General features: G+C 38.3%; 1 protein-coding gene, 1 long non-coding RNA gene and 1 pseudogene across 3 annotated transcripts; 2 read left to right on the top strand and 1 right to left on the bottom strand.

Moving 5' to 3' along the window:
• The window catches only part of LOC140861772 (protein DETOXIFICATION 21-like), a 23252-nt pseudogene extending 5605 nt beyond the window's left edge, over positions 1-17647 (top strand).
• Positions 11328-13023, top strand: LOC140866925 (uncharacterized). The gene is made up of 2 exons (XR_012144995.1): positions 11328-11644; positions 12676-13023. It is a non-coding gene; the product is annotated as an uncharacterized lncRNA (long non-coding RNA).
• Positions 15344-26780, bottom strand: LOC140866890 (homeobox-DDT domain protein RLT3). Of its 2 annotated transcripts, none has more exons than XM_073271951.1 (16): positions 26379-26780; positions 25420-25475; positions 25021-25323; positions 24812-24868; positions 24493-24709; positions 24233-24333; positions 23325-23411; positions 23076-23207; positions 22655-22795; positions 22293-22415; positions 21715-22170; positions 19331-19738; positions 18620-19231; positions 17976-18080; positions 17656-17882; positions 15344-15799 (listed from the first exon to the last, which is right to left on the bottom strand). In XM_073271951.1, the coding sequence occupies exons 1-15, from the start codon at positions 26638-26640 to the stop codon at positions 17658-17660; spliced, it is 3285 nt and encodes a 1094-aa protein (XP_073128052.1). In that variant the 5' UTR covers positions 26641-26780; the 3' UTR covers positions 15344-15799; positions 17656-17657. The 2 variants fall into 2 exon arrangements, with proteins under 2 accessions (XP_073128052.1, XP_073128054.1); XM_073271953.1 differs by having other exon boundaries at positions 17656-17805.

Genomic DNA, 26780 nt, shown 5'->3' with positions numbered 1-26780 from the left:
CTCGAGTCAGGTATGACAGTTTCCATATGGGACTTGTATCTTGTTTTGGATTCGGGTCAGGATGGGGTTGGCTCAGCCCTGATATGGAATATACGAGAACCCCGCGGAGTAGCTCTCTAGCCGGTACTGTATATTCTCGGCGCCATGAGCAAGTGTTTTCACTTGAGTTTTAAATCATCCGTGTGCGCATATTTGTATTTATATCATTGCTTCGTATTGAGCGTTCTAGCTCACGCCCCTGTGTTTGGGTATTGTGTACCTTGTGGCGGGGCAGGTTTGAGGCTGGACGGTCTAGGCGGCTCTCAGCAGGATTGAGCTTGGGGAGTGCGAGGTTGTAGAGGGTAGGGATTTATTTACCCTGAACCTTCGATTTGGTTGTATAACAGTATTTATACACTTGTGATAGCGTCGGTTGTATTCTGCCGATTGGATTTGTTGTATTTTAATTATCCGCACTTTACGCTTTAAGCTTTTATTGCGTGCGCTTTTACTATAACTCTGATTAGGTAGTGGATCCAGGTTGGGTCACTACATTTTTGGTATCAGAGCGACGCATTGCACTGGGAATATCGTAAAGCGGATTAAGTAATTATCTGTTCTTGTGCAACAGATGGCAGATTACTACAAGAGTCATGGTAGCATAGACGGCAGTCGTTGGGGCGATCCAGATGATCGTAGACGTTGGGGACAGCCCGAGGAGCGCAGGCGAGTAAGCATGTGTAGATTCAAAGAAGTTAGCCCGAAGCCTTTGACGGGTGGGGAGATAGCCGAAGAGGCGGAGGATTGGATGGAGAGGATGGAGCAGTGCTTCCAGGAGTTCCGTTGCACGGCTGAGGATAAGATGGAGATTCTTGCCTTTATGCTTGAGGGCAGAGCGAGGAAGTGGTGGAGATCTACTTCCGCACCATTCATAGCAGCTAGAGGTGCAGCTACTTGGGTGGAGTTCCGTACTGCTTATCAAAGATTTTATTTTCCTCTAGTTCTTCGTCAGGCGAAAGCCAGTGAGTTGTTGAGTTTCCGACTGGGGACGATGACGATCGAGGAGTACCAGCAGAAGTTCTTTGATCTGCTACCCTTTTGTCCTCATATTGCTGATAGTTCTATGGCGAAGTTTGATCATTTTTTTCAGGGGTTGAACCCTGACATTCATCGTATGGTTGCTGTGGGCGGCGATGGGACTTACGAGGATTTGGTGGACCGTTGTCGCCAGGCCGAGGACAGTATTCGGAGGAACAGGGGACTTTACTCTTCTTCTTCCAGGCTAGCGAGCTCTAGTCCTTTGGGTCCGAGAGGACAGTCCTTCAAGAAGCCAGGAGGTACTTCTTCTTCCTCTGGATCTGGTGGAGTGCATCGTTTTGGTGGACAGAGACCGAACCGGTGTATTCAGTGCCGACGCAGACATTCGCCAGGGCAGTGTGGTCGATCGGCCACTGCATGTTTCCAGTGTGGCCAGGAGGGTCACATGAAGAGAGATTGTCCTATGCTGATTGGGGCCGCGAGTGGTTTCGAAGGTTCTCAGGCATCTGTCCAGCCACCTCAGTACCAGCAGCCACCTTTCCAGCAGCAGTATTCGCAGCAGCGCCAGCATCCGCAGCAATCTCAGAGACAGCCTACTCAGACTCCTTCTCGGGGTCATTCTTCTTTGAGGCCACGTACCCAGAGTCAGGTCTTTGCGCTTAACCAGGAGCAGGCAGAGGCTGACAGCGATCGGATGATTGCAGGTATATGTAGTTTATGTGGTTTTCCTGCATATGTTTTAATTGATACCGGTGCATCGCATTCTTTTGTCTCAGCACGTTTTGCTAAGAAGTATAGATTGCCATTTATTCCTTTAGACGTGTTGCTAGTGGTTTCTACTCCTATGGGGAGCGAGGTTTTAGCCAAGCGTTTAGTTGTGGGTTGTATTTTGGATTTCGAGGGACATCAGCTTAGTGCTAACCTAATGATTCTAGCAATGGAGGATTTCGATTGCATCATTGGGATAGATCTATTGACTACCTACCGAGCGATAGTGGATTGGCGTATCTTTTGACGACCCCCGATGCCAGTGGTTTCAGCTCTGAAGGCTCGGCGTGCTTTAGAGTCTGGCGGGAAAGGCTATCTTATCTACGCCATTGACGCATCCTTAGGAGAGCCAGATATCCGAGAGATACCAGTGGTTCGCGACTTTCCAGATGTGTTTCCGGAAGAGATTCCAGGTTTGCCACTAGTAAGGGAAATTGAGTTTGGCATTGAGTTAGTGTCAGGGACTACACCGATTTCCAGGACTCCTTACCGATTGGCACCATCAGAAATGAAAGAGTTGCAGAAGCAATTGCAAGATCTTCTTGATAAGGGTTATATTCGACCTAGAGTTTCTCCATGGGGAGCCCTAATATTGTTTGTCAAAAAGAAGGATGGTTTGATGCGGTTGTGTATCGATTACCGCCAATTGAATCAAGCGACAGTGAAGAATAAGTATCCTCTTCCGCGGATAGATGATCTCTTTGATCAGTTGCAGAGTACTTCTGTCTATTCGAAGATTGATCTTCGGTCTGGGTATCATCAGTTGCGAGTTCGATAGGAGGATGTTCCTAAGACAGCATTTTGTACGCGGTATGGACACTATGAGTTTCTAGTGATGCCGTTTGGTTTAACGAATGCTCCAGCTGTTTTTATGGATCTGATGAATAGAGTTTTCCGCGACTTTCTGGATAAGTTCGTTGTGGTGTTCATCGATGACATTTTGGTGTATTCTCGCAGCATGGATGAGCATGCCTACCATATCTATATTGTACTGCAGGTCTTGAGGGAGAGACAGTTGTATGCGAAGCTGAGTAAGTGTGACTTCTGGATTGACCGAGTTGTGTTCCTTGGTCATGTCATTTCTCAGAATGGCGTATCTTTTGATCCTAGCAAGACAGAGGCTATTTTGAATTGGTCACGACCGACTACAGCTTCTGAGATTCGTAGTTTCCTTGGTTTAGCAGGATACTATCGTCGTTTTGTGGAGAATTTCTCTCAGATAGCTAAGCCTTTGACTCATTTGACGAAGAAAGAAGTTTCTTTCGTTTGGTCTGATGCTTGTGAAGATAGTTTTCGTGAGTTGAGACGTCGTCTGACGACAGCTCCAGTTCTTGCTTTACCGTCTAGATCAGGTGGATTTGTAGTCTTCACTGATGCTTCTCTCCAGGGTTTGGGGTGTGTGTTGACTCAGAATGGCCACGTGATCGCTTATGCTTCCAGACAGCTAAAGAATCATGAGGAGAACTATCCCGTACATGATTTAGAGCTTGCAGCCATTGTCTTTGCTCTTAAGATATGGCGTCACTATTTGTACGGAGAACGATTTGAGATCTTCACCGATCATAAGAGTTTGAAGTATCTGTTCACTCAGGCTGAGTTGAACATGAGGCAGCGTCGTTGGATGGATCTGTTGAAGGATTACGATTGTGAGATCAAGTACCATCCAGGTTCTTCAAATCCTGTTGCTGATGCGCTTAGTCGCAAAGTCTATGTGAGTTCTCTTCGTACCAGTTCAGTTTCGAAGGCAGTGGAGGAGTGTTGTTCTTTGGGATTCACGTTTTGTCATAAGAAAGAACAACAAGGGATTCATGTCTCTTCTGTGCTTGCAGAGCCAGCGCTATACAGACGAATCCGGGAAGCTCAAAATTATGATCTGAAGACTCAGAAGTTGGCCCGGCTGGCTGATGGTGATAATACTTCTGGTTTTCATCTGCAAGGAGACGTCTGTTGTGTCTTTCTGGTCGAGTTGTGGTACCCGAGGATTCTACTTTGAGGGATGAGATCTTATCGCAAGCTCACCGTAGTCGATTCTCTGTACATCCAGGTAGCATGAAGATGTATAAGGATCTTCGCACTCGATTTTGGTGGAAAGGGATGAAGCGCAGCGTTTATCAATTTGTATCCCGATGCCTTGTGTGTCAGCAGGTCAAGGCAGAGTTTAGACGACCCGGAGGGTTACTTCACAGCTTAGAGATTCCTGAATGGAAGTGGGAGCATGTGACGATGGACTTTGTCACCCACTTGCCTATGTCTTCCAGGAATTGTGATGCTATTTGGGTTGTCGTGGATCGGTTGTCGAAGTCAGCGCATTTTCTTCCCTATAACTGCGATTACACCTTTGATAGGATGGCGCAATTGTATGTGCAAGAGATTGTTCGATTGCATGGGATTCCATTGAGCATTGTCAGCGATAGAGATCCGAGATTCACCTCAAGATTTTGGGGTAGTTTCCAGCGAGCTCTTGGTACTACTTTGAGCTTAAGTACGGCTTATCATCTAGAGACGGATGGACAGTCGAAGCGTACTATTTGCACTCTAGAGGATATGCTTCGCGCGGAGGTGATGGATTTTGGTCCAGCATGGCATGATCATTTACCCTTGGTGGAATTCGCCTACAACAATAGTTTTCATCGCAGCATTGGCATGGCACCATTTGAGGCTCTTTATGGATGCCGTTGTCGTACACCTTTGTTTTGGGATGAGGTTGGTGAGCGTCAGGTTGAGGGTCCTCAGATGATTCAGCAGATGATTGATGCAGTAGAGTTGATCCGATGCAGGATTAAGGCAGCCCAGGAGCGACAGGCTAGCTACGCGGACGCCCACCGCAGGCCACTTCATTTTGAGGTAGGAGAGTATGTTTTCTTGCGTGTGTCACCTTTCCGGAAGGTGATGAGGTTTGGTCGCAAGGGTAAGCTAACACCTAGATTTATTGGTCTTTTTGAGATTCTCGAGAAGGTTGGGGATGTTGCTTATCGTCTGGACTTACCACCCGATCTTTCGGAGATCCACGATGTGTTCCACGTGTCCTTGTTAAGGCAGTATGTGGCGGATGAGTCGCATATTTTGCATCCGACCGAGGTAAAGGTAGATCGAGATCAATCGTATGTGGAGAAACCCTTGAGAATTCTTGACAGGAAGGACAAGGTATTTCGTAACAAGCGCATACCGTTGGTTATGGTACAGTGGCAACGCAGAGGGACAGAGGAAGCTACTTGGGAGTTGGAGAGCCGGATGTTAGCCGAGCACCCCGAGTTATTTTGAGGTTTTGTACTTCTTTGTATCGAGTTATACTTGTTCAGTTGTAATAAAGAACATTTGGTTGGCTATTTATGTTTTTCTCTAAGACTTAAATTTCGAGGACGAAATTTCTTAAGTGGGGGAGAATGTAGTAACTCGCATTTCTAATTAGTGGTTAATGAGTAATTAATCATATGATCATGCCTAGATTAAGTAAAACATGATTAAGTAAGTTTCTGTTGGGATAACGGACTTTAGAAATGGATTCAGAGTACTCGAATTAGTTGAATTGTTTCAGCAGGATCGGACGGTCCGAAGAGGAGTTCGGACGATCCGAAGTGGATCGGAAGCTCCGTGCCAGGATCGGAGGCTCCGATCGAGATCGGACGCACCGTCGGCAAGATCGGAAGCTCTGATCTGGACCAGGGCACACTTCATCTCTTACGTCAGCAAGGTGACGTCATGGCTGACGTAATATTGAGCGATCGGACGCTCCGAAGGTGCGATCGGAGGTTCCGATCGAGTTCGGATGGTCCGAACCGAGTTCAGAGGCTCCGAACGTTGCCTATAAATAGAGGGTCCGAGAATTCATTTTCTCGCACCAATTTTCTCTATTCTCTCTGATTCCTAAGCCTTCTAACTCAGATCTAGGGAGATCTTGGCATCCTACGGGGAATCCGGAAGTTGCTTAGTGATCTAAACGTCATCGCGGAGCTACGGCCTAGTTTTGAGGCTATCGACAGCAAAAGGCTAACGACGGACGCAGGTATAGCTTTGGCATCCTAAAAATATTTAGGAGTATGCAATATCTTAGTTAAGGCTTTTAGAGCTTAATTGTTGATTCATGGATATTTGCATTGTAGTAGCTTGTAGACTGGACTAGTAGGCTTGGAGTCTAGACCAGCAGAGCTAGGTTTGACCAGCAGTGTTAGAGGTACGTAAGTACTGACCGAGATAGCCGGCATGATATATTTGCTTATATGTTGCATGAGTATGTGTTATATGTTTTATTATGTTTTAGCATGTTTTACCGTCTTAGCACATACATGATTTTACGCGTGACTGCATCCGGAGAGATGTGAGTCATTGACAGTCTCCATAGGGAACGATGATCTCATTTTGGACTCGAGTCAGGTATGACAGTTTTCATATGGGACTTGTATCCTGTTTTGGATTCGGGTCAGGATGGGGTTGGCTCAGCCCTGATATGGAGTATACGAGTACCCCGCGGAGTAGCTCTCTAGCCGGTACTGTATATTCCCGGCGCCATGAGCAAGTGTTTTCACTTGAGTTTTAAATCATCCGTGTGCGCATATTTGTATTTATATCATTGCTTCGTATTGAGCGTTCTAGCTCACGCCCCTGTGTTTGGGTATTGTGTACCTTGTGGCGGGGCAGGTTTGAGGCTGGACGGTCCAGGCGGCTCTCAGCAGGATTGAGCTTGGGGAGTGCGAGGTTGTAGAGGGTAGGGATTTATTTACCCTGAACCTTCGATTTGGTTGTATAACAGTATTTATACACTTGTGATAGCGTTGGTTGTATTCTGCCGATTGGATTTCTTGTATTTTAATTATCCGCACTTTACGCTTTAAGCTTTTATTGCGTGCGCTTTTACTATAACTCTGATTAGGTAATTATCCGCACTTTACGCTTTAATCCTTGTTGTATCAGGATTGCCCGCATCTTAATTCTCCAGAGCGAGAAATCGTTCTTGCCCATAAACTTCTCAATATCAAACTTCGTTGATCCCACCATCTTTGCTTAGTTTCCCACAGACGGCGCCACTTGTTAAGAATCAATCCGAAATTTGGTGATCGAGTATTCACCAAGCAAACGAAACACACAGATAAGAACAATAATCCCAGAAAGCAGATAAAACCAACGCACACAGATCAATCAACCAACTCACGCGAAAGCGATTAAACGACGCAAGTATTTATGTGGTTCGACAATGAATTTGCCTACGTTCACGGGAGAGCAACACAACACTTTTATTAATCACCAACAGAACAACCCAAGCTCAAGAACAAAGCTTATTACAGAGATGGACTCAGAAAAACTATCAAGCTAGATACAGACACGAGTCAAGCTATTGATACTTGAATCTTCCCGTCACAATCTACGCTTAGTTTTCTCCTCCGAAATCTCTTCTTCTTCTCTCTCAATATATTCTGAAGAATTTTGATTTTTTGTTATTCTCGTTGCGGCCAGCTTCCATCTGCTTATATAGAGAATTACACCGACTTTCATCTTGGGCTTTAGGTCAACAGTAACTTACGACCTAAATATAAAGTCAACCTGGTCCAGCCCGATAAGCCTTCATTCATCAGTCTGATCTGCCCTCGTATTTCGATCTGTATCGATCTGCCTGCAAGCGTATTGCTTTTCGGACACTTCATCTGACTTCTAACCAAGTCATAATACTCGAGCAATCTATCTGCATGAACTCATCTGAAGACTCATCTGACCATCACATCGATCTGATCCCAATATTCAATCTGGGCCATGAACTCATCTGATCACCGAGCTCATTTGATCTGTACTATTCGATCCGATTTCATCTCTATACCCATTCAATCTGATAGAAGCATACTACAACATCATGGGTCGTTTTGCTCTTAACATCGACTTTGATGCTCCCTGTTTTCACAATTGCTGGCTCCATTTTCAAAGCTTTGGGACAGGACAAAAGGATCGCGAACATGGCGGGAACTGTTGCTGTTTGGTTCATCCCCATCATATATTCCTACGTCGCGTCGTTTAGCTGTCAAATTTTCCTACAATCACAGAGCAAGAACACGATCATCTCATATCTGGCTGCTTTTTCGTTGTGCGTACATGTTCTTCTCTCCTGGCTTCTGACTGTTAAATATGAGTTTGGGATTGCGGGTGCCGCCGTATCCACTATTTTGGCATACTGGATCCCCAATATCGGCCAACTTATGTTTATCATGTGTGGAGGATGTAAAGAAACTTGGAGAGGTTTTTCGATTTTGGCTTTCAAAGATCATTGGCCTGTTGTCAAGCTTTCTTTGTCTGCTAGGTGTCATGGTCTGGTTAGTGATCTTTTATTCCTCGATCGCCACTGAACTACAGTTCAAGATTGATAATCTCCAGGGATGTTCAAGTTGGTGGAGTAGAACCCTGTGCGCATCGAAGGTAGCAGCTGCGGATTCCTTAGAAAAAAAAAAAAAAAGATTGATAATCTTATGGAAATGGTTTTATTGACTGTTTCGTTTGTTTGATTTATTGGTGGCAGTCTTGAAGTGTGGTACAATTCCATATTGATTCTCTTCACAGGGAACTTGAAAAACGCCGAGGTCGAAATCGACGCGCTGTCCATCTGGTAGCACTAGTTTTTCCCAGATTCTTTATGGGTTTTGTTTTTTTTTTTTTCCCCTGTAATCATATTAGCTATATGTTATAATTTCTTGCAGTCTCAATATCAATGGGTGGGAGATGATGATATCTTTTGGTTTCTTGGGCGCAGCAAGGTACCAATATGATTTGTTTTTATATATATATGCTCCATACTAATATTACCACATAAAAATCGATTTCGATACCTTCTCTGCTTCCCTTGTTTAATTGTAGTGTTCGTGTCGCGAATGAGCTGGGAAGGGGAGACTCTAAAGCGGCGAAGTTGTCGATTGCAGTGATAGTCGTGACGTCGTTTTCGATCGGACTCGTTCTGTGTGTTGTTTTCTTCCTCTTGAGGGGACAGGTAGCTTACATCTTCACCAATAGTGATGATGTAGCGACGGAAGTGGCTCGCTTGTCCCCTCTTCTAGCATTATCCATGCTTACTAACAGCATTCAGCCAGTTCTTTCTGGTAAAATTAAGCTTTGCGGCTTCTTGTTACATATATATATATATATATATATATATATATATGTCGTGAACAAAATGATGTTCGCACTATTCGTCTCACAAAGTTTAATGAAATATGAATTGTTTAGTTAGAACTGCTTAATTTCAAAGGGGTTGCAATCGGGGCGGGATGGCGGAGCACTGTAGTTTATGTTAATTTGTGCTCCTATTACCTGATTGGAATCCCACTGGGAGTTTTTCTTGGCTATGCTATCAAATTGCAAGTCCAGGTTGGTTACTAATTACAGTTTCATAATATTTGGTTTTTCTTAATATTTTTATATAGAAAAATGCTACATGTACACGCATCGAATTTTTTACGAAGATATGTGTGTTTTGTAGGGTGTTTGGATTGGAATGTTGACGGGCACACTTGTCCAAACTATTATACTCGTTGTAATCACTTGCAAAACTGATTGGGATACACAGGTACTACTTGTTAATGATTGATTAATGACTCGAGCCTGAGATTTTATTTTCGATATTTCTTTTAGTGTTTTGATTCGTCCCTTCTTCCATTGTGGTAGGTAATTATAGCTAAATCGCGAGTTGACAAATGGTTTGTGGATATTGAGCCTAAAAATAGTGGCTCTGAATTAGGGTTAAGTTTATAGGTGGCGTGACGGATTTTGATTGGTTGAAATCAGTGGACCCCACATGGGACTCACTGATTTTAACCAATAATGGGATTACACGTTGAATTAGATGCATGATTGGTCGATGCTACCTATGGGATACTATACTATGGGTAGCGTCGAAGTATTTTATTGGCCAATCATGTGGGCCCTATATCAAATCATGTGGGGCCATATAATTTAAGCCAATAGAAACCTCACACGTTGCAATGCATGATCGAATTTTTCGTTTGGAATACAATAATTTATCTTTACATTATTATTTTTTTCTTTTGCAGGCTTGAAAAGGAAAAATAAAAATTACAAGAAGTGATAGTTGGGGTCATCCTAAACTCGTTATATATTTTTAGTTTAATGATGGTTAATATTGTCTATTTTAAACTGTAAACCCCTGACATTGAAGTTAACATTCAAATTTCAAAGGCTCTGATCCATGTATTATAACACGGTCTCACAGATCAATTTTATAAAATACATCTCTTATTCAATCTAACAAACAAAAAAATACTAAATTTTATATCAAAATTATATCTCTTCATTCTACATAGATTTTATTCATCAATATCACGGATATGGATATGTGACATCATGATAAAATATATACCAACTCTTTTATATTATGTTGAATACGATCATTATATTGATTGTAAAATAATAATCATTGATCTAGGGCTCTAATGATTTTCTTTTTTAAAAGATATTTCGTTAATATTAATGATAATAATGAGATTTAAATATCAAATATAATCGACACTATCATTAAAAATCTAAACTAGAAAAAATAAGTGCAAATTGCTCAAAAATCTCCAATGCAAACATGTTTTGCTCTGCACTCCCTAGCCACTTTTTTGTACCACATTTTTTGTTAATTTGTACCACATCTTGTATGATTTTGTACCACATATTGTATTGTTTTGTACCACATTTTATGACTAGGGACCCCAAAGCAAAACATGTTTGCATTTGGGGATTTTTGAGCAAATTGCCCAAAAAATAATCTTCTAATTTCAAATCTATTAAAATTAAAATAGAGAAAAAGATCAACAGAGGAGTGCGCGCTATTGCAAAATCAATTAAAAATTTCACTCGATTTAGGCCCCGTTTGGTTTCAAAAGTCAGGCCAAAAAAGCACTTTTTTAAGTGCTTTTCATTTAATAAAGTGTTTGGTTGACCAGAAAAGTGCTTAAATAAGCACTTTTTTAATTCAAAATTCGAGCTTTTTCAAAAGCCAAAAATTATAGCTTAAAAAAGTGCTTTTTTTAAAAAATATCTACCAAATCCAAACGGGCCTTATTTGGATAAAGGAATTTTGGAGTAAAGGTTAAAAAGAATTGAAACAATTCATACACTCAATTTACCATTGTTTGGGTAACTTATAAAAAAAATGTTCCTTGACCATTTTTATATATAGTTTTTTATGTTATAATTACATTCACCAAGATATTTTTTCGAAATTTTTCTGAAATAAATTTTACATATTATTTTTAAAACATATTTCCATCACGTGCACTTTATATTGCACGCATTTTTAAAGTGGGCCATTTTTTATATTGATTAAAGCCTAATCCAAATGTATTGCATGTATTATATTTTCACATTTCTAAAACATTTGAGAAATTTTTATTCTAAAAATGTTGGATATACAGAAAGAGAAATAATAAACTTGGGCCAAAATGAGAATTGGGCTCGCTGTTAAATTATTGAAGCCCAACCCAAAGGTATGTCGAATTAATTTATTTATTTAACAGCACAAGTTCTCTTTTTGATGGCGATGTATAAATTCGATTTGATGTATTTAATTTAGTTATTGTTTTCTGTGTTTTGCTGCAGATGGTTCCCCGAAGAAGCAAATGATTTGCCCGGATCTAGTTTTCTCGATGGGTTCGATTATGGCTGATTTTCAGCCGGCCGCCGTTTGCGTCGTTCGGAATTTGGTGATGGATGTGATCGACAGAAGGAAGTTTAAAGATCATAATGATTTTTTGAAAAATTACACATAAAATTTCAAATTTTTTATCTAATGGGATTTTCCCCTGCCCGGCTTAGTACGCCCTACTTGCAGAAAATCGCGAAGTGGGTGTCTGCGCTAATTTTCGGTGGCTTTCATTTTGAAGAGGTAGTTTTTCACAGCTATTTACTTTTTTTAACTCTACAATGCATTTGATTCTGAAGTACCTATTTCTGATCGACATATATTAATTACATGCCTATCTCAATATCATATGGTTTGCTGTAAATTCCCATTTCTTTTTTGGTAAAATTAGAGTAAAAACGAAAATGGTTCTAAATTTCTAAATTAGGCAAAGCAGTGATCCAAAAGAAAAATGACAATTTGTGCATGTGTTTTCATTTGCGTTGTTATGAGCAATCGAAAAAGAAGATATAAATTGACTGTCCTGTTGAAGATCCTTTGCTGATTGTGAAGATATATTTTTTGACAAATTGATGGGAAAAATACATAAAAATTTTCAAATCCCGGATAGGTTGCCATTTAAATTTCTAATAACACTTAGAAAAAGGTTGTAAAAAAGATGAATATTATATTGGGAGAGGAAGGGAATCTTGGTATCTGTATGGTTTAATATCTTGGCTGCATTAAAATATATGTGCATTAAAAGGTTCCCGGAAATTAGTCATATTTACCTTGAATAGATAGCTACAAATGGGGAAAATAAGGCTTCATGTCATCGCATAGCATGACTTGAACTATCCATTTTGTTTATCCACTCATTGAAAATTGTTGATGGTACTGGAATTTCGTAGAGCCATAGCTTTCCTCAAATCTCATGATTGTTCTTTCCTTAGATTGCATGCAATTCCCTAGTTTTTTGGCTTCGATCAAATGAACTTCACAAGGTCTAACGGAATGCTACTATGCCATGGTTATTAGAAACACATAGGAATTGATATGTGAAGGTATATCAAGTGCAAGGTCTAATGTGAGGCACATGTTTTACTTAAATTTATGTGCCAACATCTAAGTATTTTATGAAATTTCCATTACATCATTTACTGTACAACATATTCAATGACTGATAGTCAAATAATCATCAATATATTAGTTCACATCAATTGCAGTTATTTTGCATTTCCTTTTTATTTATTATACTTACTTTGAAAGTCGACTTGATACATATTGCTCTCAAGCTTGGGGATTCATGTCTAAGGCGTATGTTTGGTTGGGTGCTTGCATTTTTCGTGTCAAGGAGTGACGATTGAGCTTCACTGAACGTCGACCTGAAGAAATGCATTGTGGAATTTCATAACTATGCGTTAGGTGTCAACTATATGTTTAGGAAATGAAAAAAACGTGGGACAATACTGGTTGCAGCATCTTGTTAGATGGTTGAATTGATTCAAGTGGTCGAAATATCGTCAGTATCTTGGTCTATTGTCCATGAGGTGTGGTTTACCTGATGGTGCAGATGGAGAGATGGATTTGAAATCAATTGTGTTATTTTTTACAATGAAACAATATATCAAATCTTAAATTCACACATTTGTAGTAGATTGAATGTTTATAGTTTTACTTCTCTCTTGAGTATGTTTGAAGTTCTTTGGGACGTTGGAGTTGAGAATTTGGTTCAGATAATCATATACACAAAGTTCTAATTTTACGGGATTATGTTTGGATGGATAGATTTCATATGACTTTCAAATACAATGATTTCGAATTCTCTATTTGCTCGTGGACAAAGTCAAGTGAATTTCGATTCCAATCTGTATAAAACTAATGCAATTTGAAATCAGTTAACAAGCTTCTATTGGACAAGTACAATGCATACACTTGTGTCTATCTGATCCTTGAGAAATTCAGAATTATGAGTTATGTTGGAAATGTGGTGGAGAGGTTAGAGTCATCATGGATTTGTTAAGAATCGTGCCTATGCTTCGAACATTTTCAATATCCAGCTGGGCCATTCTAGCTTTAGTTTTTGCATTAGACTTTCTGTATAAGAACAATAAAGCCACAAAGTGGTTTTCCATACGGAATGATTTCCTACTCCAAGTGGGGGAAAATTGGGGTTTAACCACAAGGAGTTGTATATGCCATTTTTTTAAAAGAGAAATAGACTAGATTTGCATTATCCATGAGGCTGGAGGTCTCTTCATTCAAGATTTAGTAAAGCTCCGAATTAAATTGAAAAGTACAAAACAAAGCCAAAGGCTCCTCATTGAGATGCACCGGACAAAAAGACAGACTAATGGGTGTATCTTCCTCCAGGTCTTTGTGATCTTATTTTTTCTAGAGGCTAATTTGTTCATTAAACAATCTGTCTTACATTCAAATTTTTACCGTTGAAATTTGAAGGTCATTCCATGGTACATCCTAAATTGCAAATACGTGTCACTCATTCGTCTTCTTAGGACATCAACAATTTGGAAGTTGGGACATTTCTCCCAACAATTCGTGAGCCCAACATTGAACATCATCTTTTAAATATACTTCAATATCTGATATCTCACATCTCACAATCAAATATTTACCAATCAAATATTTATGAGACATATTGTCATTTTATCATTTTCACATCGTCTATATATCTCACAGTTCAAATTATTTAAAATTGTTATTTTATTTATTTTTTTACTTTAATTAATTCAATTTATAATTTTTTGATTAAATTTAAATTTTTTTTCAAAAAAAATTTATGACTAATTTAGCAGTTGTACAAACGTGTACAATTCAACGACCAAATTCATAAAAGTAAATAATAAAAAAAAATTAAAAACTTTAGGTGAGATGTCCACCCACGGAAGCTTCTCACGTGCGCATGCTAGGCGTACAGCCTGAATCAATTTTTTTTAAAAAAAATTATTGGGTATGATGTCCGGGACTACCCGGTACCCTGTGGATTGCGTGGCGGATTTTGATTGGTCCAAATCAATGCACTTCACGTGGGACCCACTGATTTGAACCAATCACGAAGAAATAAGCTGCTCATAGAATACTATCTTATGGCAGCATGTACAAAATCGATGTGAGGACACAAAGCAAGAAATGTTTCCCTTAAAAAAAATATTTATGTCCGGACATTACACCTAAGCAAGAAATGTCCCACCAAGTATCCCTTGTTCTAGATGCCCTTAGCAGACTTGTGACGGTGCCTCAAAATTCTCAACCTCGAAAGCAGCTTTGCAGAGCAGAGCTGTGAGCTGATGCTGACGAATGAGATTGATGAGTCGGGAGATCTATCCCACAAAATTAATTATTTGACATTATTTGTTGAAATATTGTCCCACATCGGTAGGATAGAGTACCGATAGAGTACTGAGAGCCCTTAATATAGACAAAGGCAATCCTTACCTCTTGAGCTAGCTTTTGAGGTGAGTTAGGTCCAAGTCTAATTTCTAATATGATATCAGAGCCCAGGTCCTCCGTGTGTTGGGCTGCCTATAATTAGGCCAAGCTCCAGATGTTCATTCCTGGGCATTTAGATCACCCGTTAATATCTCCACGCTTTAGATGGGCAATCCTCACCTCTTGAGCAAGCTTTTGAGGTGAGTTAAATCCAAGTCTAATTTTATTTAATATGAAATTTGTGATATCATTTTGTATTTTAAAAATTTATAATGTTCCAGTATTTACTTGACTTGAGCTACATGCAGCTGGTGCTTCGTCAGACAAAGATCAACTCATTGATAGTCTTGTGTTTTGTGCCTACCTTAATTTATCTACAAATTTCGCATTAATTTAGAATTACAAAAGTCATCGAAATTTAACATCTTAGAGAAGGGATGTTGCTAGAAATTTCCACGTTGCAAACTGAGGATGAAAAGATCAACTATAAATTTGTACTCCAAAAATACACGAGGCAAAGACGAGAAAGGGGATGATACATTTATTTATTATTAAAGTCCTGGGCTATTCGTTTTTAAATGTTTGAGAACCATCAAGAAAACAAATTGCACCACAAAATTTTTTGTTTGATCTTTAAAAAGTGAGATCCAGCATCCATTCTATCACAATATGTGAACTACAAGGCAAAAAACATGTAGGGGTCCCGACCGATGCTGTACATGTGACAGAACTAACCAAATTAAGTTGGGGCAAACACCAGAACTCTCGGACCTGAGCATATCATATCAATGCTGCATCAATTGAACTCCTCGATCATGGCAATGATGAATTTGGAATATGATCGACACAGATACGCCGAAACATCAGTCATAAAGGCCATTCACTTCCATATTCCAGTGTCCTCTTCATGGCCAACGAGAAAAGTCCATATAGTTAGTAAGGTACCTGATGTGAAAGACCCTCCGTGCACTGCGACCAACAAATAATTTGAATTATTTATATCCATTACTGATGCACGAACACAAGAAACCACACGATGTCTGATGGTGGTGCTTGAAGCGGCAAATAAGAGTGGACCGAAGGGATATCAGAGAAAATGACAACAGTTCAAACCACGTAGTTCCAGAAGTTGAATCACCTCTTAAACATATTATTATTGATCACACTCTTTTGTTATCTATGCTTTTTAAACAATCAAAAGCAATTATCATGAAGCATCAATCACGGGAATCACAACAAATCATGGAAAACAATAGTTTAACACTAACTCGCAAAACTGAAAGTCCCCCAAAATTCTGAAAAAACTTGAGATAAGAAAAATGAAAACTGAAAACCTATTCTACAAAGCATTTTCGAGTTGTACAACTGCTGCATTTTCTACTCAATACCCCTACTGAAATGCTAAACACTGCATGATAAACATCTAAACATTTCAAATGAATACCACCAAAGGTCTAAATCCATTTTGAGATTTGAATATCTATAACTTGTATACTCAGGCATAGCATAAGAGACCGACAAAATTTGGTGTGTTTGGTGTGGTCTTTAATGCAGGCACAACTTTGCCCTTCACTTTTTTCTCTGCCTTCCACTTTTTTGTTTTGTTTTTTTGTTTGGAAAATACAGGGCCACGTGGGAGTTTACATAGGCCAATGGAATTCGCACTTTTGATTAAAATATTTATTATTCAATTTACTAATTGATAATGTGATATACTGATACAAAGTATAACTTTTTTTTTAATAAGAAACGAAGATATATTAATATAAAAAGTTAATAATTACAAAAGGCTGGCAACAAATCCGTCGCAGACAAAAGGGTAAACAAAAGCCCCATCACATCAACAACTTAAAAACTTCCAATCCCTCAAAATATCCGAAATCGAAATCGAACAATTTCTAAATTCTAAGCTCTTCTTTATACTGATACGAAGTATAATTGATAAGTTTTTTACCAAAATTGACTGAACTAAAAACAGTAAAACACTAATAAAAAAACGATTGACTTAATTAAAAATTAATGATAAAAAAATCGATTGTACAAGTACACAACACGTGCAAAAAGGCGCTAGTTTTTATGAAGTAACTGAACACAAAATCAAAAGAGCAACTATTGGTTTTGTAGATTTTTTTAATCATTATATATACAATAATACAAAGTAAAAGTAAATGAAGTGTATTTTCCAACCATGGCATTAATGTTCTCACATCTTGTCACAATTATTTCAACAATAACTTGTTTATTTATGACAACTAAAGGAAGAATTGGTAGGCGAAATAATTATGAAGAACTAAAAATTAATCGGTCTGAGTAGATAGGGCCTAGGGGATGGTCGAGGACTCGAGAGCAAGAGCAACTCTATTATGACTATTTCATAGCAGGAGGATCATCCTAAAGCAAATCGTTACAGCCTTACGGACAATCATTGAAATTAAGATGGAGAGTGTGAAAGGTCATTTACCAAAGAAAGAATAACCAAACTAGGGAATAAATTGATTGCACTTTAAGTTGTATTCGATAGAAATAAAACCTTATTTAACATAAGCAAAACGTAAAAGGATTCTGTAATAGCATTGGTCAGTAACCAACGACTCAAATAAACTAGAATGTCCCCTCCCACGCCATTCAACCACCCATGCTCCAGCCTCCAAATCAGTGTGCACGTTACACATGGAAATGGCAGACAAGATCGAAAACAGAATATAGTGCCACGTGTTTCAATCAAATGAATGTTGGATTAACACTAGAACCCTAGAATTATTGAGATACAACCGAAAAAGAATGAAGCATCGTTGAAACAAAACTCAGAATGGTGAAATGTGTACCTTCAAGTCAACCTGCAGCTTTTAGATTTATTTTGATATTTACAGCTCTCCATATGAGAGGCAACCAATAAATCCAATTTCACTATCCATAACGCAACTGCTGAATATGTATGTGGCACGGTTGAAAAGTCTGAAAATAAGTAGTCTTGGCTGCAATATGAACCAGAAGTATTACTATTTTGATAAAACCAATCTTCTTTGATAGCAGCAACAAAATCAGCTAGAACCTGAAACATTGTAAAGTAGAAGAATTTTATAATTATAGTATTCTGAAAGTAAATATCTGTTAGAGAAAAAGTATCGGATGCATTATTAACCACCTGCAAAAATTCAGCTAAAGTTGAGGCTCGTCGTAACCTATTGACCCAAAGATTGTGAGCAGATCTCTTCCAAGAGCCAAACAAGGCATCTTCAGGTACAATTAACTGCAAAGTCATTACATGCTTAAACTATGTATAAAATTTTGTCCAAACATTTGGTTTGCTCATCTCATATGAACACAAAATCAAGCGGCAAGAAACTAATAAATGCTTCCAACTAAACGTATTACATAGTTTAAGGGAATGGGAAGAGCAAATAATGAAAGAAGTGAACTGATAGGGACAGAAGTTTGTTTTAAACAAGTTAATGGGAAGAGCAAGACAAAAACTGAAAAATAGGTGCATCTAAATGTTTAGAATGGATCTTCATATAAAACAGTTGGGTTGACTACAGTTGCCTTTCTAGAAAACATCTTGGGTATACACTCGAGTCATTGAGAAGTGTGTGAGTCATTGAAAAGTGTGCGAGCACAAAGCCGTAATCTCGAATATACATGGTGAAATTTAGTTGCATGTAATCCACAAACTGCTAAGGTGTGTCCAAGAAGCAGGCTCATGCCAATAAAAGTTTAAGATCTTTGATTGTGTTTTATTCATGTGCATCCTTAATATAAAATAAAATGTTAAGCTTGAAGAAAGCCTACCTCAATTGCATAGATTGCAGCTTTGAGCGCCTGCAATCGGGAAGATAGAACCCTTGGTCGTCGGCATTTACTAGCATCACTATTGGCTTGGCATACTGCATAATGGATTGCATATCTCTCTTCTAGATCAAAATCAAGCTCAAATGTTGTATGGCAAATTCTACAATGCTTTTCATCTCGCCAGTATAAGTCATGGCATTGATCACATCTTCTGAGTGAATCAAGATATGCCTTCTTCGTATTTTTAACAGTTTTGAGTTTATGGTAAAATGACTTCCACAGATATACATCAAAAGCTAATGAATGACCTGATATCTGAGTCTGTCCCCCTTGCAACCCATCTTCAACTAGTGCTGTGCCAGTAGAAGAAGGATTGTTTGAGATTTCATTCAAGTTTAAATGGTTGTCTACGTCAGACACTGGTGAGGAACTAGACTCCCTGGAAGTATTAATTTCAGATTGATCAAATGGGACAAGCTTCCCGTTTTCAACATCATTATGCGTATTAGACATTTCTGGGAAAAGAAATGCTTCTCGTTTCTCCAAAGATGCCAGAAGCTGGGCCTCCCTGGCACCTCTACGGTTCAAAGTCGACATCAAAGTGCACAGAGACTGAAATCAGATGACAAACAAGAAGAGAAGCAATTAAACCCAGTCACGAAAAATATTTGTGTTATAATCTATTTAAGGAGAGAAAGCAGCAAAGTTCACCTCTCGCGTATCAATCACCTCCCAGTGGCCATCCTCAGAAGATTCAAAGTAAATCCTCCTGTGTCCAGGATCTGTTTCATCACAAGGCCCCAAGAACACCCAGTATCTATTGTACCTACGATCAGAACCGAGAAAGATAGACTGCATAGGATGTATATAGTCATCTATTTCGAATTCCTCCGCAATCGTTTTCATGTTTTCACACTTTTCTTCATCACTAATTTTTGACATGGTAACCAAAGAATCAGTAGGTTGCTCTGATGTACCAGTACCAAGGTTACCAAGTGTTTGCCCACAACTTCCTATTAGTGGCAAATTACATTGCTTCGTGGTTGATCTCTTTATTTTTGCTCCAGAACCATAAATATTGATATTTTGAGAACATTCTGTGATGGATGCCAGAGGATCCTGTATGAAAAGTGTAACAAACGATGAAAAGGTAATACAGATGACAAAAAGGCACTTCAACTTTTTTAATCTTGAGCAGCATATTTCCTCGCTAAACAAGAGACACCAAAACAATAAGGTGATGAAACAATTTAAAAGCTCAACGATATTATACAATGCACGATAAATTTAACATCCAAAAGATATAATAACACCAATTCATCTCAATTTAATTTAAATAGAAAAATGGACGAAAACCATTCAACTTTTGTTAGAAGTTAAAGAGCACGTAAAAAATGATACATGCTGCAAAGTTTCATGACCAGTCCCCTTTAACAGAAACATTGAGCAGCATCCAGTCCATTTGGTCAAGAAACGTGGAATTATTCCAGCAAAGTTTCTCCAAACTCTTGATCTAGAAAAAAAGACTTAGCTTCTGGTTCGGTGAAACCTAAGATGTGAATCTACCAATAATTTATTTAATGCAGTGGACCGAGAAATAATTCGCTAACACTTTTTATAGATCATATAATTTATTTTGTAAACAGGAGTCGTGTCTTTTTACCGTGTTTTACCAAAAAACTAAACATTGCGATCACAAGAACTGCAAAACCTCACTGAAACCCTAATATTCTTGCAGTTTAGTTGATCATTAATTTACTCAATCCTGGTCAGCATGCGTGTGAAAGACATTAGGTCAGACGAAGAAACTTCGCGGTTTTAGCTGAAATTTCAAAATCACAACCTCCATTACCTTTCAATCTCTATCCTCCTTGGTACATTACAAAAGTTACAACCATAATGGTCAACTCCTTTAGTTGCACTTAAACCAAAGAATTTCAAATTTCAATGTTGCTCACACGTACAATTATAGAATCAGTTGTTTGGCATCATACCATTAGTTGTAGCTTACGGTAATAGTATAATTTAAATATTTTAAAAGGTAGATCAGACCAAGTGTCATGTCTAGGTAGCTACAGGGTTCAATAAGGATATATGACTTTGGTTTTGATATCGGTGGTTGATTACATCTGTCGTTGTACCAAAAGCAAGAGGTAGTGATAGTCGTACCATTCAAATAATTTAAATGACGACTATCAAGCAACATGGTTCAATTGTTGTGTCGCATAGGCGGCTACACTAAACATGGATAATTGTTGCTTCCACCAACCTTCAAAATCTCATCCTATCCTTAAAATATACTCCCTCCGTCCCAATTATATTGTCTCTGTTTCCTTTTTTATTTGTCCCAAATATATAGTCATATACCATATTTAGTAATATTTTTTTATACTTCTTTACTAATATACCCCTATTAACTATACTTTGAAAATTGTGCAATCATTTTTTAATACATTAAATAGGGATAAAATAGAAAATTTATATAAAATTTGCTTTTCCAATACATTTTTCTTAATCTGTGTGAAAATCCAAAAAAGACATTATATATGGGACGGAGGGAGTATTAATTAATTGAAGGATATTTCTCACCAGTTCCTCCAAAAGCTTTCTCCTCAGTTTTGCTATCTTCTACGCATCTCCACATGATTTATATGATTGTATAACAATTCACAGACGAGGAAGAAAATGTGTTTATTGTACAAGTTCCTTCTATAAAGCCTTTTCCCTCTTGATTGTGTTGCGACATTTGATAACATGTTGATTGATCACTTGACAGCTTCCATCATTTAATCACAGAGATAGATAAACAAAAACAAGCTTATTTTAATTATCAATTTATAAGATAATAAGTTTCTATCCAGTGAATCCTTAAAAGTCAGGCCATGATCTGATTAGAGTGACTTAAAGGATTTTGTACAAATAATCACGTACTAACACACTTGAATGGATAGTCCTTTAACACCTGCAGTAGCAAAGCAAATGCAACAATAAAATACAACAACCGAACAAGATATAAAACTCTGAGGAGCAACTGACTGACAAGGACAGGCATAAACTTTATCGAAAAAGATACGCAAAACAATCCAAGGGATTACCTCCATCCTGACAGTGGATCCACCACTAAGTAGATCAATCAATGCGGATAAGGCACTAAGCTTCTCGTCAATGTTTAAATCTGAATATTCACCCTCCATGAGTCCTAACAACCACACTTCTCCTGGATAGCTCTCATCAATTTCATTGTACATTATCAACATTTCAGATCGATTTCTATAAACATTTTGCCCAAGTTCAAATGGACTGGAATCCCTAGAACCATGCTCATAATCATTCTCATTGTCTTGTCCAATACTGACTTCAGAAATATCATCTACGCTCCCAAAGTCTTCAGAACCAGATGGGCAATCTTCACATTCTTTCGCAGCAGCATTGATCCGCAAACGATATCCAGACGAGGAAATCTTTTCAAACAATGTCATGTCACCCGACAGAGTTAAGGTGATTAAGTTTTCCAAATCGTTTAATGTATCCGCAAGGCTCAACTCAACAATCTGCAAAGAATAACAGACAGTACCACTAAGAGCCACAATACCTAATTATCTGATATTTTTCACTCTATCCAACAGGAAAATGAATGTTTGCTTATAATTATCATGGTTATATACAAACATACAGATGAAGATTGTGCCAACTCTGAGACCATCATCCCACCGTTTCCTTGGTTCAACAAGATATTGAATAGTTCTCCCTTCAATGTACCGGGACTTAAGCTGTACTTTTCCATTAGATTAACTTCCTACAGAGCAAAACCAAGATTAAGATAAAACAAAATATATTCAGGCAGACAAAGGTTCATAAGATACATGATCTCTTACAAAACAATATGCTAAAGTAAATGTTGACAAGTTATGATGCAGATGCTCCATGTCCAAAATGCAAGAGTGAAAAGGGCATATGTATATGCATAGGAGAGAGAATAATGTAGCAATCGATTATTATAAGTTAGGTGTGATCACGCCAGAATATAAGTAAAACCTTGTCGCTCGCTTCCTTAGGTTCCATGCTGAGCTTCGGACCAAAACCAGCAGCAACCAATACCTGACGAAGTATTTCCGCCCATGTAAGGAGGTTTAATGAATTCTGCCACAACTCTAGAACAGATGTGTGATGTTCAAGCTGACAAAAAGTGAAGGACGGAAGGTTACAACAGCGACATTACAATCATGTCAGATTAATTAACTAGCTTTGACAGCAGAAATCACCGAATCTTTAATCCGTACACCATTGCTCAAATTATGATTTTAGTTGTTAATCTAATAGAGTAGAATCCTTCAGCCACTTCTTCAAGTAGGATGTATAAGCATAACAAGCAAATAATTTGAAAACACATTTTGCACAACTGAATACGCACAAAAATCCCTAGGGGTTTGCTATGCTTCAACATAGCGCAACTCACCGAGTGGAGTAACCGCAAAAACTTGCAATTTTTGCTGGCATGAGAAAGAAATCCTCTACCAAGCTCCCTATCAACATCTTTCAAAAGTAGCTTCAGAAGGGCCAAATGTACTTGCCCAAGTAACAAGGAATCCTGAAAACCAGAAGGAGAGTACATAGAAAACCAGAACTGTTAAAATGAATAACCTGTGGACTTAAACATACCATGTTAAATACTAATAAATAGAATATTGCAGTGACATCAAATTACCTTATCATGAAAGGCATGTGCAAACTCCTCTAATGTGAATGAGTACATGCTGATTGTGCAAGCATACGTACAAAGAAACTGGAAAACCTTCAAATAAATCAGGAAAAAAAATAGTAAGGACTGGTGCGCGAAGTCCTAATTGTGGAAATGTCAAGCAAATGATTTTTAAGTCGGTGTAATAAGAGTAGATAATGCAGGAAGGTGATCACAAACAGAAAAACAATTGATAGACTTACTTTCTTTAAATTATCAGAGTCTAATGTTATGCATAATACATATAAAATATGCTGATAGTAACTGGGCATGTAGTTTAAAATGATGCTATAACCCTCAGCTAATTATTGTACATCTTAGCTGAAGATTTCTATTTTCTACAAACACAAACTCAAGTTTCTATTAGCAATCACTGGACTATGCTGTCTTACTTTCTTCAAGACTCCGCAGCTCAAATCAAAAATAAATTCTCTGAATATTAAAGATTCAGCAAAAAGAAAAAAATAGAAAAGCACAGCAGTTTCCTGCTTGTGAAATTTATGGCAACTACTTCCTTTTGAAGAGAAAATAAGGTCTCTCTCAAGCTTGAACTAGAAGCACAGCTCTTTAACCCACAAATTAGCATTCACCACAATAATGGGTAATTTGAACAGATAAATGAGAATGTCGTGAGGTACAATACTTACTGCCCTGCTGAGATAATATGTAAAATATATTTACACATGAAACATGTCAAGGTGGGTCACAAATTCCAGGATTACGAACTGTCTTAAGAATAAAGATATTTTATTCATGTCTTATAAAAAAAAAAGATAATTGCTTTAACATACATAAAAATTGGGTGAAGCTTAACAATTTGCATCCATCCATGGTCAAGTGCAACATGTGATCATAACAGAATTAACAGCTGATACCTTAAAAAGTTTACTCATAAGCTCTGGTGAGGATGCCCAAGGTTGTATAAATAAGGGCTGCTTCATTGTCACGGATCTTGGAGGAAACTTGGCAAGCAAATCTATAAATGTATGAACGTATCGTAAGGATGAACTGAGGGGCATATTAAACTCAGTCTAACTAGAGCGTGTTTATTGCAAGGCAGTGGTTTGTTTATTCAGTTTATTCTAAGTGAAACTGTGATAAACATTATAAATGGAAAAAAGAGCAGTAGAATAACCTTTGCAAAGTGAACAACCACGTGATCCATTGGTCGGAAAGTGTGCAGAACAGGATAAGGGATTTGGTCCAGCCTGCAATTCTTGAAGCTCCAGTTCTTCGTCATCAAGTAGCACTGCAAAATGTTCAGTACTTTCTAGACATTTCACATCTTCGAGAGCAAGATCACATTTTTCTTTACAAGGCTGTTTCTGTTTTTGGACTTTCTGGCATTCCACCTGCCGTTATAGAATGGTAAGTGTGAAACTATAGATCATTGACCAGTCAAAAATGGGTGAATTTCCTAGTAAGATAAATACAAAAGCATGAACATATTTTACCTTTCTACCTCTCAGGGAAGTCTTCCTCCTAGTCTGTTCTTTGCTAGCTAATTTTCTCTACACACGGAATGACTGACTTTTATTTTGTTTTCGAGTGATGTAAAATTCAAATATTTAGATTAATATGTATTTAATCAACTCTTCATAGAACAAGAAAAGATGCATAATCATCACAAGCCAACTGTAAATAGGTAGAATAGTGAGCAAACCACGATAGCCTGTTGTCGTTGCAATCTTTTTTTCTTTTTTTGAATGGTGCTCTCACTGAAATCAACACCATATGGAAAATCTGTATCATCGGGATTTGTCACTCGCCAAACGGTCATTAAACTTTTCCCTTTGCCATGTTTCTTCCCAGGAGCATTGTTTTCAGACATGAAACCTTTGCCCATGCCATGTTTCTTAGTTAAAACACCATTTGCAGCCATCGGACCCTTTCCAGCACCATGCCTATGCCCAAGTGAACTGTTCTCACAACAAAGTTGGTAGTCTAACATGGCATGCATTGAAGCCTAACATAAATAAAAAAAAATTTGTCGAATGAATATAGGTCAAAGAATGTTTGGCCAATCATTTCCTAAAATTTCCTTAAAAATTGTATTTCGTACCTTTCTTTTCCTATGGGTTAAACGCCCATTCTCTTCATGATGAGGCTTTCGGCAATCTGGACATGGAGAATATAATCAATAGAATGATTTTGACAAAATGCACAAATTTGTAATTTGTAATTTTGAAGAGGACAAGGCAGTATAGTGGCACATATGTGGAGAAAAGTTGAGGAAATTGAGAGATTAAACTAGTTAGAAAAAAATATATCGTTCTGTTTCTCACTTAAGACCAAGCTCTCTGAGGAATTCAAATACAATATGCAGCTCCATCCTCCATGAGAATGCTTGCACATTTTTTCTTCCACGTGATATTCCAAATCCAGCTCCACTATCTACAGTCTCATTTTAGTAGCTAGCTCGGGTAAATAAATAATTTTATAACTTTGAATAGAATGGCTCCCTCCAAAAAACCACTAGTTAGGTTCACTTCACAAATAAGACGCAGCTGGTGACAATCTATATACCTTTCCATTGTATGCCAAAAGTTAAGAAAGAAGTCAAATCTAAGCTAATCCAAGGCCACTCATAAACCTTACCATTGGGAAACCTCTTTAGGAGTCGAGAATTCAGATAAGGAAAAGGTGTTAAACATTCAAAACCATCCAATCTTCACTTTATCAACCAAGATTCAGCATTCGATCATAAAAAATAAAAATAAAAGATACTTGATTTTAAAAAACGTTTATGTAACACCTAGTCAAGTGAGCAGAAAATAACAATGCTTTCTACCACCAATCAATAAGCTAGTACGCTCTTTTCTAGAGACCATTTTCACTTCAAAGCAATGCAATTATCGGAATTCATAATTCATTAAGTTCACCCATCATTTTACGCTGTGAACTACAAAATACAATCATCTGGCAACAAACCGCATCAGAAATAAAACTCTTAACCACCTCCAAAACTCAGATTCACACTCGTCACACAAATAAAGAGACGGTTGCTCATGAATCTATTACCGGGGAGAAAAGCAATGGATGGAAGGGAATCAAACTGAGCACCCAGCGTCGGACCATCCTTCCTGAAAATTTTCATCAAAATATGCTCCGGACTGTACAAAACCTCTTGAAGTCGCGTCCTGTAATCATTTTCGGTCATAAAAAGCCGCTGCCGATCATGCTTCCTGCTTTTCCTCTTCTTAGAATCATTTCCATCACAAGTGAATCCATTTCCACATTCAGCGGAATCCTTCCGGCTGCTAATTGGCCTTTTATTAACCATAATTAATTATGGAAATTCCAACTCCTCAGCTCAATCAACCATCGGAGAAATGGGTGAGGAAGATAAGGAAAAGCTCAGTTTAAGAGTGAGGAATGGAATGGAGAACAGGGTTTTAACTTTTAAGTAGTAGGGTTTTGGGT

Source organism: Henckelia pumila, chromosome 4 (assembly GCF_033568475.1).
Source record: "Henckelia pumila isolate YLH828 chromosome 4, ASM3356847v2, whole genome shotgun sequence".
NCBI lineage: Eukaryota > Viridiplantae > Streptophyta > Magnoliopsida > Lamiales > Gesneriaceae > Henckelia > Henckelia pumila.
Note: the sequence above shows the minus strand (reverse complement) of the source record. Positions and strands in the feature narration are given on the sequence as shown.